The 15,025-nt window shown below is 43.5% G+C and overlaps 7 protein-coding genes across 7 annotated transcripts; 3 read left to right on the plus strand and 4 right to left on the minus strand.

Moving 5' to 3' along the window:
* Positions 1-47: 47 nt before the first annotated feature.
* AOL_s00054g944 (uncharacterized protein) lies at positions 48-1,624 on the plus strand (the record flags this gene model as incomplete). Its single annotated transcript, XM_011122260.1, has 5 exons — positions 48-68; positions 148-240; positions 310-437; positions 502-1,508; positions 1,554-1,624. 5 exons carry the CDS (start codon positions 48-50, stop codon positions 1,622-1,624), a joined length of 1,320 nt encoding a protein of 439 aa, XP_011120562.1.
* A 775-nt stretch (positions 1,625-2,399) lies between these two features.
* AOL_s00054g945 (uncharacterized protein) lies at positions 2,400-3,302 on the minus strand (the record flags this gene model as incomplete). Its single annotated transcript, XM_011122261.1, has 3 exons — positions 2,400-2,806; positions 2,893-3,126; positions 3,233-3,302. The coding sequence occupies 3 exons, from the start codon at positions 3,300-3,302 to the stop codon at positions 2,400-2,402; spliced, it is 711 nt and encodes a 236-aa protein (XP_011120563.1).
* Positions 3,303-3,967: 665 nt separating this feature from the next.
* Positions 3,968-4,416, minus strand: AOL_s00054g946 (uncharacterized protein; the record flags this gene model as incomplete). The annotated part of the gene is made up of 2 exons (XM_011122262.1): positions 3,968-4,300; positions 4,369-4,416. 2 exons carry the CDS (start codon positions 4,414-4,416, stop codon positions 3,968-3,970), a joined length of 381 nt encoding a protein of 126 aa, XP_011120564.1.
* A 746-nt stretch (positions 4,417-5,162) lies between these two features.
* AOL_s00054g947 (uncharacterized protein) lies at positions 5,163-7,009 on the plus strand (the record flags this gene model as incomplete). Its single annotated transcript, XM_011122263.1, has 2 exons — positions 5,163-6,698; positions 6,779-7,009. 2 exons carry the CDS (start codon positions 5,163-5,165, stop codon positions 7,007-7,009), a joined length of 1,767 nt encoding a protein of 588 aa, XP_011120565.1.
* Positions 7,010-9,356: 2,347 nt separating this feature from the next.
* On the plus strand, positions 9,357-10,915 carry AOL_s00054g948 (uncharacterized protein; the record flags this gene model as incomplete). Its single annotated transcript, XM_011122264.1, has 2 exons — positions 9,357-9,415; positions 9,502-10,915. 2 exons carry the CDS (start codon positions 9,357-9,359, stop codon positions 10,913-10,915), a joined length of 1,473 nt encoding a protein of 490 aa, XP_011120566.1.
* A 765-nt stretch (positions 10,916-11,680) lies between these two features.
* On the minus strand, positions 11,681-12,912 carry AOL_s00054g949 (uncharacterized protein; the record flags this gene model as incomplete). Its single annotated transcript, XM_011122265.1, has 3 exons — positions 11,681-12,630; positions 12,699-12,761; positions 12,843-12,912. The coding sequence occupies 3 exons, from the start codon at positions 12,910-12,912 to the stop codon at positions 11,681-11,683; spliced, it is 1,083 nt and encodes a 360-aa protein (XP_011120567.1).
* A 1,721-nt stretch (positions 12,913-14,633) lies between these two features.
* Positions 14,634-15,002, minus strand: AOL_s00054g950 (uncharacterized protein; the record flags this gene model as incomplete). Its single annotated transcript, XM_011122266.1, has 1 exon — positions 14,634-15,002. One exon carries the CDS (start codon positions 15,000-15,002, stop codon positions 14,634-14,636), a length of 369 nt encoding a protein of 122 aa, XP_011120568.1.
* Positions 15,003-15,025: the final 23 nt, after the last annotated feature.

Consider the following 15,025-nt stretch of genomic DNA (forward strand, 5'->3'; position numbering starts at 1 on the left):
TCGAAGCGAAAGGGACGAGAAAAACGCAGAAATCACAAAGAGATGTAATGGGGCTTTCGGCATCCGGAGTATGAGCTTCTTCCTGATAATTTTTTTTCTTGGAATAATCGTTCGTATGGGAAACTAATCTACCGTTTTCTACTTAAGCTGGCGGAGAGGGTGTTTAAATGGACCCCTCCGGACGACACCAAGACTGGGTGCAAAAAGAGACAACTTAGCAACGGATTATATATGGCTGAGGTACGCGTTCAGGATCCGGAAAGTACTGACATCAACCGACCGTTGCTAATGCTATGTTACGATGCACAGTGGTTACATTTATGTGCATACTCTTGGGGAGGCCTCAACCCAGATGGTGATCAAAATAACCTAGGAAGCAGTCAGACAGCAGATAATCTTGTATTCGGGTCATCAGAAGCAAACTCTTGCATGACACGGTAAGCGAGTTAGATGCAGATGACTCTTCTACTGTCTTCGAATATAGACCTAACATATAGATAGATACGAATCGGCATGGCAGTCTTTATTTACCGATGAGGCCAATCTCATTGAGAAAAAGAACGGTTTCAGCAAGGGGGTAGTGAATACCAAAGGCCAATTGGGAGTGCAACGAAACCCCCAAGGAAAGAAACGGAACCATGATAAGATCAATGAGAATTTCCAATACAGCTGGGAGAAAGTCGAACTTCCTGGAGATGATAGCCACCTGGCAAATTTTGCAGCGCGAGCCAAATTTCTGGCATACACAATCGACTACACACTTCGGATAGATGGATACAAAACAAAACGACCCTTAATTCTCGATCGCTCGGGTACTACCGTCAGCGAATCTACAGTATTTCATCCCTTCTCGCGACTATTTTTTCATCGGGCCGAGTATCTGTTAGATGCAGCGCTCTATGAGGCAATGTACAGGATTACGGCATATGACAAGCTCAAACTTGACCGCGCCACAATCGATCTGCTGATCAATGGCAGATTCCCTTATACAAATAAACTCATCAAAGCTGTTCTTAATGATAGAGGCGATAATCCGGGAGCCAATAAGAAAGCTTATGAGAACGAGAATCTGAGTTTTCTCCAACAAGCGCTAGCAAAAAACATGTCGCCACTTTTTAATTCTCAGTTAGGACAGAGTGAGACAAGCCCTAACCCATTCCAGCATTATTCTAGTCAAGCCCAGGACCCAAGTTCACAGGATCCAAAAAAAAAAAATAATAATAAAAATAATAAGGGAAAGGGGATACCTGTTCTAGGGAATAATGATCCTGACCCAGAGTCGAAGAAGAAGCTCAAGTCTGAAGGTCAGGGTCAGAACCAACAGCACCAGCAGATTAATCCAAATGGTAATCCATATGGTAATTATAATCCATATGGTAATTATAATCCACATGGTAATTATAATCCAAATAGTAATTATAATCCAAATGGTAATTATAATCCAAATGGTAATTATAATCCAAATGGTAATCAAGGTGCCAATGGTGGCCAAGGTGGTAATCCATATGGTAATTATAATCCATATGGTAATTATAATCCAAATGGTAATTAAGGTGTCAATGCTGGCCACGGTGTTAATCCATATGGTGGTCAAGGTGGTGGTCAAGGCGGCCAAGGTAATTAGCATGGAGGATCCCAATCTTGATAGATCTTAGCTAGCTACTTCTTAGCAGTTGTTTCATAGACTAGGTATGATCCATGGATCCATATGGTAGTATTTATTTAACGTATATTGTTCTACGTATATATATACGAAATTGTCTGTCCATATAGGCATATTCATATGCATAGGCATGTTCATATTGGTGGGTCTATATAAGATTTTAAAGTCTTGAGTGCATGCTTCACTATAACATAAAAATGCTCTTTTACTGTATGCCTTAATTAGCGATCCTTGTAGAAAGGTAGTATATGTATATTTAGGTAATTAGTCGGGGTGTCAGGATCAAAAGACTATTGAGTACCTCTTTGTACATGGTGTATAAAAATGATGTATGGAGGGAGCACCATTATTCCAAGTACCGGTATTGTATAGCCGTCACCCCGCGCCTGATAATTGATACATATATCCATCTATCGATACCTACAGATATATAAGGGTATCACGATCAAGTCGTTTATATGAAGAGGTTTGATGTTGGTAGAGAGCTAGTATTTATTAATATAATCTCATAGTACTGCTGTAGTCTCGAATTAATGGTAGGAGACTGGCGTCATTGCATTGTAACTAGGTAGTAAACCGGAGGCATAGATAGCTAGATCACATTAATGCAGACCCTTATTTAAACCGGCTCCATGGCACAGAATGCCGACCCGCCTGGCTTTTTTCCCAGTGGACTTTGGGAATACCAGCTGTAATTTAATCGTAGGCTGAGAGGATATTACAATACCCAATAAATTCAGTCAAAAGCACTTCTTCTCCGCCCGCCGCCTCCGATCCCAAAGGCCTGTCCGGTCTCCACCAACCATTCTCCAATTCCATCAATTCCTCCTTTAAACAATCCCTTTCTGCCCTTCTTCTTCCCATCTCCACCGACCACACCGGCACTACTGTCCCCTCCCACCGAACTGGGTAAGACATTCTCTCCTGCACTCAAGCTAACGAACAATGAAAAAGGAACCAACCACACACATAGCCCAAAGAACGCCGAAATCTCACTGAACGACGGTATAGGCTTGTATTCTGCCGACCCGTAAGTGTTTCTGTGTCTGTTGTAGGCTGAAGAGGAGGAGGAGTAGTCGTAGAGAGGTTCTGGGGGCTTGGAGAAGTGACGGAACCAGAGGATATGGTTTATTACTACCAGGACTATAACCACCATTAATTAGTTAGCATCAGTGCCTACTTATTTTAGGTAGTGACTATGTAGGGATAGTTCTAAAAGGGGGACGTACTGCAGCTTCCAATAAACCAGCCGTCCGTCAAAGCGACCATCGGAAACCGTCGTAAATTCATAGCATAAACGCCATGACTCGCTCCGCTGAATAGCGTGAGTAAAAACGGGAACCGGTCAATGGCGAATAAACCGACATGAACGACGATAATAACTTGTATCAGTCGTGTTAAGATCCGTTTCGAAAGGACGGTATGTTCTTCGACCAGCTCCGAGAGGTAATAAAGACCCGATGCTATTTTACACGAAACTATAATTAGCTTTCTTTCATTGTTTCTTTCTTTCCTTTACTCGTGTTTTAGGGTGCCAAGTTGTGGTAGTGATGGATCTATATAATTTACCGATAGCGAGGGTGAGGAAAGTGAAGCCGCAGACAATGCCGACGTAGCCGACGAGCGGTAGAATCCACATTTTTTGAATATTCGGCAGTCGCGATGTTATATTTGAAGGAAAGAGTTCATGATCCAGTCATCTTGTTCCTCCTTTTAAATTATCTTCGAAGTTTGATGGGGTTACGAGAAGTGAAAGGGAGAAGGGTGTTTTTGTGGGGGTGACGTAGCTGAGATGTGGTCTTTAGTGGCTTTATCGCGCGACTCTGTCAGCCAAGACCGCGCATATAAGCTGTGCTATTATTAAGTCCCATTATAGGCATCCCTCCAATGATATTTGACAAGACCCCGTGGTTTTTGTGACGAACCAGGTATTCGGGTCTGTGCTAACTACTTGCCAGAGGTTTAGAGCTAGAACTATCACGGATATTATCGTAGTGTGTAACTATTTAAGTATTTAAGTACTTAAGTACCTAAGTAGGCAGTAATTTTATCCTGTAACGCCAAATATGATGCTAATTGTATGTATGTACATATTCACATATAGCCTGCCCTGCTCTTCCTCTTCCTCCTCTCTCTCTCTATCTACCTCCACCCAATCATCTAGGCTACTTAAATACCCAATCCATATATGTATACACCATCCAGGTATATACAGTTGCTTTGTAATGGAACTCGCGAGAGGTGTGGAGACTAGGGGTTCAGGAGGCAACCGATAGCGACGGCCGTCACGGTAGCGTAGATAGATCAACCCTGCCTCCTAGCTCCTGCAAACCCTCTCTCCACCCTATTCAACTTCTTTGCCGTCTTCGCCTGGGTCCTAGTACCCTGTCCTCGAACCGGCAGACCCATAGCATGTCTTCTCCCTCTATAGGTCCCCATTTCCTTCAATCTGGTGATATTGTCCACGATACTCTTGTGCAGGTCGTTCTCAATGGTCAATTTCGATAATTCCTGCTGGACTTGAGTCAATTGCTTCTGAGTTAACTCTCCGAGCTTAGCAGTCCGGTAGATGGTCAGTTTTGCGCAGATTCTGGAGGCGATGTTGGGGCCGATGCCGTAGAAGCGTTGAAGGGCTGACTGCAGAGTTTTTTTTCGCCCTTGTTAGTTTGTACTCCTCTTCATTATTAGTATATGGAGGTACGTACGAATATGGGAACGCCCTCGGCAATGATCATAGAATGAAGGAACACCATCTTGTCTGTTTTCCCCTCGATAGGTACTACCCCGGTACTGCTAGCTAGTTGAGGTCGAAGCAGATGTTTGCAACGGAGATGTTGTGAAGACGTTGTGGTGGTGGTGGCGGTGGTGGTGGTGGGATTTTGTCGGTCTCGTCTTTGCTGCCGAATCCGTCCAAGTCCCGTTTAACGAACAGCTGCTGCCGCTCCCCGGACAGATCTAAGAGACCCTCTCGAAGCTACCGTGGACAGTTCCATCTCGCTCATTTCTCGACCTCATCCTCATCCCCCCGTCTTTTGTATATATAATCCCTGTTCGCACGGGTATTCGAGGTTATATTCAAGGCTTCAGGATATATCACGGACAATGGCTGAATGCTAGTTCCCGGTCGGCGCACGTATCCAACTCTAATATCCACCACCACGCGACTACGTCTGAGAGACCTCGTCCACCACTATGGTATGTCCATACTGACCTTATATACTTAAGTATATATATCTCTCTCTTCAAATCCTCTCATTGCTGATGCTCCAGTATATAGGCCTTCTCGATTCCCCGAAATGTTCCCTCTTTCACAAATCCTCAGCGACAGAACGAGGATACCTATTGGGCATCCTCCGGTTCGGTTCACAAATCCACAGGTGTCCAAAACCGTATAGGCGGCATCTTCAAGTCAGCCAATTCGGATCTACCCTTATATAAAGATAAACCATATTACTCTTCAACCACATCGACATATGGCTACCGACGTCGGAAACGTGATATGTTTTTAAGGAAAAGAGTCGCAGTTTTTGCCATTTTATTTATTGGTGCTGTGTATTGGTTCTTCGGTCCTTCTTCGGCCAATATTCCTACAGACGGCGACGACGGTGATATAGATTTCCCAAAATCCTCAAATGACGATACCGCTCCAAAAAAGGAATCCGGCTGGTTCACCGAGAAACCCAAAAAACAATCATCCACCCCGGAAAAAGTATGGCTGGAACGTCGCGAACGCGTCAAGGACGCCTTCCTTATTTCCTGGGATGCCTACAAAACATACGCTTGGGGGTTTGACGAGTTCCACCCAATATCCCGGACCGGTAAACAAATGGCCTCGAAGGGTCTGGGATGGATTATCATCGATGCTCTTGATACAATGATGTTGATGGGTCTTACGACACCACTCGCTCAGGCCAGAGAATGGGTACAAACAACCCTAACTTACGACCAAGACCAGGAAGTTAATACCTTCGAAACAACGATTCGGATGTTAGGAGGGCTACTTTCGGCACATTATCTCGCGACCACTCATAAAATGGATTCGGGAGTACAAAAGGAAGCGGATCTATACCTTGAAAAGGCAGCGGATCTAGCAGACCGCCTTCTCGGAGCTTATAATTCAGACTCAGGCCTTCCATACGCATCGGTGAACCTGAAAACATCAAAGGGTATCGAATCCCATGCCGACGGCGGAGCCTCGTCAACAGCCGAAACTTCGACGCTTCAATTAGAAATGAAATATCTTTCAAAGCTGATGGGTGAAAAGGTGTACTGGCAGCGGGCGGAAAAGGCGATTAAGATCATCGATGACAACCATCCAACCGATGGCCTGGTTCCCATCTTCATCTACGCTAATAATGGGAAATTTAGGGGTCGAGAAGTCAGACTAGGTAGTAGAGGTGATAGTTATTACGAATACCTTCTTAAACAATATCTGCAAACCGGCGAGGAGATATATGCAGAAATGTATCATGAAGCCATGGCCGGCGTTCAAAAACATTTGGTGAAAAAGAGCCATCCATCGGGGTTCACCTTCATAGCGGAACTACCAATGGGGGTCGGGACTACAGTCTCTCCAAAGATGGACCATCTAGTCTGCTTCATGCCTGGTAATATCCTCCTCGGTGCCACAAACGGCACCACCGTCTCCGAAGCCCGAAAATCACCATCTTGGGGTCAACGAGAGGAAGGATACCTAACCCTGTCAAGGGAACTAATGCGTTCCTGCTACGAAATGTATAATGTCACAGCTACGGGCCTCGCCCCCGAAATCGCGTTCTTCAACATGGATGAATCCGGTCATGATGATATTGTTATAAAATCCCAGGACGCGCATAACTTGCAAAGACCCGAGACGGTTGAGAGTTTGTTCTTAATGTGGAGGATGACAGGGGATGAAATTTATAGGGAGTGGGGCTGGAAGATATTTAAGGCGTTCATGAAGCATACTACTGTTGAAGGTGGGGGTTTTACGAGCTTGAATACTGTCCTGACTGTCCCTCCATCTCAGAGAGATAACATGGAGAGTTTTTGGTTGGTACGTTCTTTTTTTCCTATTCCTTGTATACGATACGCGTGGCTGGTATTGGGAACGAAGCTAATGATCAATGTACACAGGCCGAAACACTAAAATATTTCTACCTTCTATTCTCCCCGAACGATCTACTCCCCCTGACTGAGGTTGTATTCAACACCGAAGCCCACCCTCTACCTAAGTTCAATCCTAGCCCACTGTTTAAAACAGGTTGGCAGAGGACGAAGAGGCCGGAAGCAATGAAGGAGCTCAAGGATCATGATCCAGAGGGACGAAGTCACGGGTTGGAGATGAAGGGACAACATGAAGAGTAGTTAGATTTCATTTCACCTCGTCCACCATTAGTCTCCTTTTAGCTAGTTTCATTCCAAGATTTTCTTGGCGGGACGGCGCCTTATTATCTGATAGCATCTTTGTTTGGTGTATGTATATTATATTAGTTTATGTATTTGCATGATCATGAGGCATACGAAGTATGATACATTATCTTGAGACTATCAAATCGTCTTGCCGCTATTGACGTGACATCAATACACTGTATACTTTTCCTGTGTAGAATTCATAATAGGTTCTGGTATAGGTTCCTGTTCTCATATCCAACAGATTCCGTTTCGTCCTGCTGGTCTATTAATTAAGTCTAAAAAACTAGTCGATATCGCGATACGTACTACTTACTTACTTAGTATCGATCACAGAGCTAGCACCAGGCATCGAAGTTGTCACACTGGACACTGTCGTCACGTTGTCACAATCCTTGTATCTTCATGTGCCACAAACATGGTGCCACAAAAGCGCTAGTTACCAAAGGTGTTGTGTGTTGTGCCAAGCCAAGCCAGATTTAGAGTTTGGCCACCTTGAAACCTATTCAAGCCACACTCTACTAGCCACACTGCCATTCAAGCCACACTAAAATACACCAAGGACAACACAATCTCAAAAAACTTACAACGCTCTGTATAACTTCCAACGTGTCGACAGAATCCTATCTTCAACTAAAACATCATCTCCTTCCTATTACGCCTCCTCCTACCCACTCGCGCAAAGCTGGTTTCCTCTATTTTAAACTATTAGAATTCTCATCATTACCAAGTCGATTTCCATCTATTCCCGTTCGAGATGGCTTCCCTCTTGACTACGAATGAGAACACCTTGAAGAGTCGAATTCGTGCGTTCTATAAGATGATAGTAATGCGGTTGAATGAGAAGTGGGCTATAGTAAAGAGTATCCTTTGATACTCTCTAGTCCCTTCCTTGCCAAGAAAAACCCTCTATTCAAGAGTCAAAGCTTTTGTTGGCGGTTCACGGATTATGAGTTTTCTTTTTCTTGACTTCTATTCAAGCCACCGATTGAAGTGTTGATACTCTTGTTATTGATTGCGAGTATCCTCACTTCGCCCCCACAACTTCAAAATCCCTCTCCTGGACTTTTTGTCTATTTGGATTTCTGTTCTTCTTCTTTGTTTTCTCTGTTGAGATAAAAGGTTGGTTCTCCTTTTTCTTTCCCTCTTTCCCTCTTTCCCTCCTTCTTTCTTATCACTTTCAATATACATTCTCTCGTTCGTTCGTTCGTTATCTTCACTATTGCTTATACATACATTTCTGTACCGAACAAATCAGTATTTCAAGCAATAGTTACACAAAACTTCCTTCGCCTCGCTTCTACATCCTATCGCCATTGTTACTATTCCTCACTACTACCACTACTCATACCGCTTTTACCGAAAACCGTCCGATTCGATCAAAATAAAATCATCCTTTTCTTTTTCAACCACAAAAACAACAGCCGATTCTATCCTTATCCTATCCTATACCTTCTCGCCAAAACCAGGGAGATATTCTGTCTGTCGAAAGAAAAAAGGAGGAATATAAAAGTGTTTATTAAGAACTGGAACTAGCTTTTATTTTCCTTCTTTCTCTCTCTCTTGATATATCTCTCTTTCTCTTATCACCGTTTTTTAAAATATAATCCTGACAACAGAGTTTGTAATCTCTTCATTCTACTACTACTACTACTACTACTGCACTTTCTTATCCTTTTTTTCTTGTTTTATATTCTTACAAACTAGCAGACAGATACGGTAGGCTAGCTCGTTCGAGTATAACAAGCCAAGAAAGTCAAACCCATTAAAGATACGTTTACGAAGAGAGAACGAAAGAACGGAAATTAAAAAAAAGAATACCTTTATCTCCCACCCGCTAAAGAAGAGTTCGTCTTTCAGCCATATCGTATAAAGACAAAGGCATCGAGAAAACTACTATTGTTAGTTATTTTTCTTACATGTGTGCTATACCGATTTCAAGTCTAAATCCTTTTGATTATTATTATTCCAAGAGGAGGAAAGAAGAAGTTGTATAACCGTCAGTAAGAAGTTGGAAAACTATTCAGAGTTTAAGAAGAAAGGGGGATACCTTATTTCCAGTAAGTACTTCCAAATATACACCTAACAAGTGTATCTTTGATATCGATCTGGCAAAAGAACTTACTAATATTAATATGGATTGGGATATAGACCTCGGTATACCCCTATACTCAAAGTTCCTCCAACTTATATAAGTATATAAAGGACTATAGATATAAAGGGAAAACTATATAAATTCCTTTCCGCAACTCCGCGTGTGGATAGAGGGGGGTATTAAAAGAAGACAAAGAGGGTTTTACACATGAAAATTGCCTGGATATTAGTGTCGTCTTTGGCGCTGGTCTCCGGGCTTCCTATCCCGTATGGCCATTCCTATCACGCTTCTTTCTCTAGTTAACCATACAAATTGATATAAATACAAAAACTAACGAGGAGTATTTACACAGAAGCCCTGCGTGGGCTCCACCACCACCATCACCATCATCACCAACTCTCTTCAAGGAACTCATTCTCCCACCTCTACCCCCACCATGTTTCCCTTCTCCTCTGCAACCAACAAGTACAAAGATGAGGAATCTAAAACCTCGCTCCCCTTTCTTTGGTTATCATTTCCGTTACTATACACCAGGTGCCGTCCGCACACCTGTTCTTCGATACTCTCCATACCGCGGATTCTACAAGAGAAAAAGAAGAAGCGAGGGTAGTAAATTCATTAACCACGATTCAATGGACCTTAAAGAAGGGGTTAAGGTTCTTGGAGATTCAACGGACCTGGGAGGTACAGCTTTATTGTCTCCCTCCTCTTTCTCTTCCTCTTCCTCTTCCTCTTCCTCTTCCTCTTCTTCTTATATAACACCAACTAGTACGAATCCCGAATTCGAAAAGACTACTCAAACGGAGATGACATCCACCACTACACCAATCCATACTCTTAAGAAAAGGAAGGTAGTAACAATAACGGAATATCCTATTAAAACGGAGGTAAAGACTATCAAGATACCAAAGTCTATGAGGTCTACTGTTACAAAAACGGAGACAGTAGTTGTTACCACCACCGCTACTGTCACATTCTCTCCTTCCTCCTCTCCACATCATCATCCTCCCCCACCTCCCGCCAGCCCTCCCGCTCCTGTCTCAAAATCACCCGAAGAAACCGAAGGAAACTCCACTAAACCGGCTCAAAGTAGCGACGTAGAGGAGGTTGTCAGTACCACTATTATCGCTACAACTATAACCACCACCATCAGTATACCACCTTCAAGCACCAAAGACAAGAATACAACTAGTGGTTCTATACACACTTCTCCAAAACCTACTTCTCCACCGCCACCATCTTCATTACCGAGTTCACTAGAATTCCTGAGACCGCCGACGATATACTTCGAACCACCGGGGATAACGCCATGCCCTTGTCCCTCAATGGTTTCTCAAATACGATTGACGAATAAACCGTATCCAGTACCGGAACTACCGCCGCCACCAAAAAAAGAGCCAAAGAAGAATTTAAAGAAACGGGAAGGACTTTCGTCCCTTTTTAATAAACTACTATCATTCATCAACCCGCACCATTCACCATACCTACAACCACCACCACCATCTAGCAACCCCACATATAAAGTACCAAAAAGAGATGAAAGGGGGAATGAAGACCCAGGCAGGAAAATAGAATTAGAGAAGAAACCGACATGTCCTTGTTTAAACCCCAGCAACGAAATTCCCGACCCTAGGGACGATAAGAGAAAACGGCTCCCTTTCTATAGGAAGAAAAGGGCGGTTAAGAGGGAGGTGGATGAGGATTTCGAACCGGAGAGGGGAAAGATGGTTAAGCGGTGGAAGGGTGATTTACCTTTTCCTTTATGAATTGGTAATGGAGGAATAATGATACCATCAGGTGGTTTTTTCTCTTTTTCTACTTCCTTTCGAAATCTATAGTCAATGGGTCCTTTTTCATGTGGATTTCAATTTCTGGGATGGATTAACTGTACTCCTTTTTTTTTCCCCTTATGGATGGGAAGGCGAATAATATTGATATGTACCGATACCCGACTTTGTACATCGCCTGTGCAGGAGTGTCATAGTTTCTTTCTTTTTCTTTCCTTTATCCTCGTTCTAATACCAAAAATCTTCTCCTTCGGTTTTTTGTTTCCTTCAGTTGTTTTTTTAAAATGTAAATATTATAAATTCAGATCAGGTATCCCTCTCAATAAGACCTTGTGTGTATATTTAGATCTGTGGTACGAAAAGACCGAGCGGAAGAGTGAACATGGAGCGTTCAACTTTATCAAATATCCTTCTTTATAAATAAAACTAGTCAGATAGTATATTTATTTCAACCAGCTTGATATTAGTCTTGAAGGGCTTTGTACTCTAGCAAGAGAATGAAGGTTGTACGCGTTAGAGAATTCAATCAGGGTTGAAAATGAGTTTATTGATATCTACAAATTCGAATTCGATCAAGGAGATTGAATCAGGAAGGATAAGTACTTTTGTTATTTTATCTATGCAAGCAATGAAGCCCTGTCAAATCTATTATGTACGTCTTCACATTCATTATATCCCCTAAAACACGATCAATGTATCTACATTTTTCTTCCAAATCCAAATTCCTTCTAATATATCCAATAATCACCTCTTTCCAGGTCCCTTATTCCTCTTCTTCAATCCTTTCTTCTCCAAAAACTCATCAACATTCTCTCCCTCCACAATAGTAACCTCAGGCGCATCCTTCAAAGCGTCCTTAGCATCCTTCCCTCCCATTCCAACTTTTCCCAAAACCCACCCAACAAGTCGCTTAGGCACTGTGACCATCGCAGTATTCGACCATTGCGCCTTGGGAATCTCCTCCAAATCCAGCAAATACTCTTGAACAACTCCATCCTCATCCTCTTCCAACAATGATACATCTCCCAAGCTAGTAACCATGAAAACCTTTCCATTCTCGCTTGTAACTTTTCTCTTGGCTACATGTTGTGGCTTTTCAGCGGTTGGGGTGGCAGTACCGGATCCTCCATTTCCCTTTGCTGCCCGACGTTGTTTACGATTTCCTGCGGGACCGCTGGGGGGTGGAGTGCCGCTATCTCCGAGGACGTCGAGGTTTAGACCAGCACCGAGGTTACTGTTACCCCATGCAGCAGTTCTGGCGTCCTTGATATAACCTTCCATGAATTTCCTCTGCTGGGTATAATTCATCCTCATGACCAAGTAATGTGCTCCACCAGCAGTAACAACCCATAATCCCAACAGAACACTGATAAGACCAGGTCTAAACCTGGAGTAATAATATCCGGTACCTCTCCACCTTGGGAAACCATTTCTTAAGAAATGATCATATCGTTCTCTTTCGGGGCCTCGAAGAATGTTTGCGACGAGACCGAGACGGGCGAAACGTTCGTCTGCTTGTTTACGAGTTTGTGGGAGATAGGTCGATTTTGGAGGGTAGTGGGTTGGGGTTTTTCCTGCCGCTCTTAGCTTTGAGGGAGGAGTGAACTTGTCGGGATGGATTTGGCGGGAGGTCTTTCGGTAGGCTTTGTTGAGTTCGTCTTGGGTGGCGTAGATCGAGGGAGCGTTCAGGAATTCTTTTGTTATCAAAAATTAGCATTTTATATATAGAAAGGGGAGAAGGAAGGAAGGGGTATGTATGCACCATAGAAGTTGATATTGCCCTCTGTAGCTTCGACTTCGTCTTTGATACGGAAGATCTCGTGGTCTATAGAGTAGATGCATATGTTAGTCCAGTCACTTGAGAAATCTCGAGTCGAGTATATCGTATATATAACAGGTGCCTCACCTTCTTTACTCCAAGCAGCGACAAAGCTTGCCGCTGCACCCAGCAGCAGCAATGTATTTGCGAACTTCATCGCGAGTGTTAAAGGAGCGGACAATTAGATTCGAGATGACAATGCGATCACAATTGATGGCAATTGGCGGTGAAGCTGAGGTCGAGGGTGAAGAGAGATGGGAAGGATCCTTTCCTGATCCCTTGGCTGGCTTAGGGAGATGGATGCAGATCGGATGGATAACTCGCCTGTGGAGAATCAAGTAAATGTAAAGGTGGTCGTTTCGCGGTTTCGACTCGCTTGGGCGGTTGCTTGTTTGGGAAATGCAACACCAACGCGTTTTCTTCAAGCTCTAGCTATCGAAAATGCAGGATGTCATCCCAACACGAAGGATCACCGAGACTAGATGTCATCCACTGGAAGAAGGGGAAGATAGACTTCTTGCTCAGAATTAGGTTATCGTTGATATTATTATTTTCACAGTAACTCTACTTTTGTTTGTTTCTAATAAAATAGAGAAGGAGAAAAAAAGGGAAGAGAAACGCACACGGCAGTCTCGAACTTCAACCCTTCTCGAACCTCACCCCTCAACCAAAGAACTTCAAAAACTTTTGAGAAGATTTTTTTTGAAAAGAAAAAAAAAAGATGGTGAGTTACAATCTCTAAGGGCCTGATCCAGAATCGAACTGGTGAGCCACCGTACTTTGCAACTTCCTCTCTATACCAACCCTGGTTCCTCTGCTGTCAAGAGCGTGAGTGTAACCGATGGGGTCGGCTCTAGGCGCCAAACCTAGGCTGAGGGCATGAGGATTTCCAGAGCGTGGTGTATACCAATTATACTACCAGACCTTCCTTTTTATGTTATCGGAGGAACAGAAAGGGGGTATATAAGGGGGAAGTGTTGAGTTGAGAGGTGGATGGGGTGTTGGAGGGGGTCATTGTGCTCGGCATGTACGACTTTGAGACTAAGTTAAAAATGTCTTCTTATAAGAATATCATATGTATGGGATTCCCGAGACCAGTTAGGATGCCAGCATGCTCTTACTATTGGTCTCTTGGTTGTGAAGTCTCTCTATGAAACTAGCTAATACAAAGATCGCACCTACAAGACAAGTTCCCCAGGTCCACACTTCAACGGCATTAACTCCAACAATTTCTCGTCCAGATGATATCTTGGAAACGGAATCCAGCAAATGCAAAAGGTTCTCAGATATTGATCCCTATTCCTCCTGTTGTTTTGAGATATCTGCAGCATGAATCGGTCTCCTAAGCCTTGATATCATGATCTCGTCAAATTCCAATAAGATGTGGCGTCTCCGGGATAACTGGCACCGGGGTAACTTCGGTTTTAGTCTTGGTTCTAACCATCGTCATAGTCTTCATCGAGGTATAAAATTTCGTTTCTGTCGCCGTCACCGTCGTCGGTGGTGGGGGTGTTACGCATGGCTGCAAATCATTTACATTGAGATTAACCCTCTCGCATTGGAATATACACTCAAATCTAGATTCCTTTTGTAGGGTTTTGAAGAAATTTGTTAGTACACGCACGTGTATATATATTCAATTTTTTCTTCCTCTTCCTTCTTCTTCTCGCGGGCATAAAAAAAGATATTCAGCCTTACCTGGATAGAACAAAGGTTTGGATCGGAAAGAAAGCCACCATCAGCGCGGTTAAACGGAACTCTCACCCACTTCTCCTTCCAATTCAACGAACACCAAGGTGTTCTATCCTTTACATCCTCTCCCACAAACCTCGGCCCCTTCTGCGGCCAGGGATCGGTATGCCACCCTAGATTCCCAAATCAGAACTGCAAATACTCTCTGTGATGCTGCGGGCTAAGGAGAATCGGAGTTTCCAAACCAGATTGGACTTTACATTCCCCGCCCGGGTTTCCGGTGCAGAACTCGAAATCCTCGAGAGTTTGTGTTGAGATCTTAGTATGTCTTGCATCATAGACTTCGGCTGAAATGCGGTCCCGAAGCCCAGGCCGCCCATTGCTATCAAGGCCTGGGGTTGTGTAATATACCTTCTGCCATACTATTTTGATGGTGCACTGTCCCAGTTTGCTAACTTCTTCACCTGATACTTCTAAGCAAGTGTCTGCGTCGACGACGAGAGGGATCGTTGCCAAAAACAGCAAGGCGAAAAACCTGGGTGCTGAGATAAACATCCTTTTCTGTTATAACACTAGAA

This window comes from Orbilia oligospora, assembly GCF_000225545.1.
Source record: "Orbilia oligospora ATCC 24927 unplaced genomic scaffold scaffold00054, whole genome shotgun sequence".
Classification (NCBI taxonomy): Eukaryota; Fungi; Ascomycota; class Orbiliomycetes; order Orbiliales; family Orbiliaceae; genus Orbilia; species Orbilia oligospora.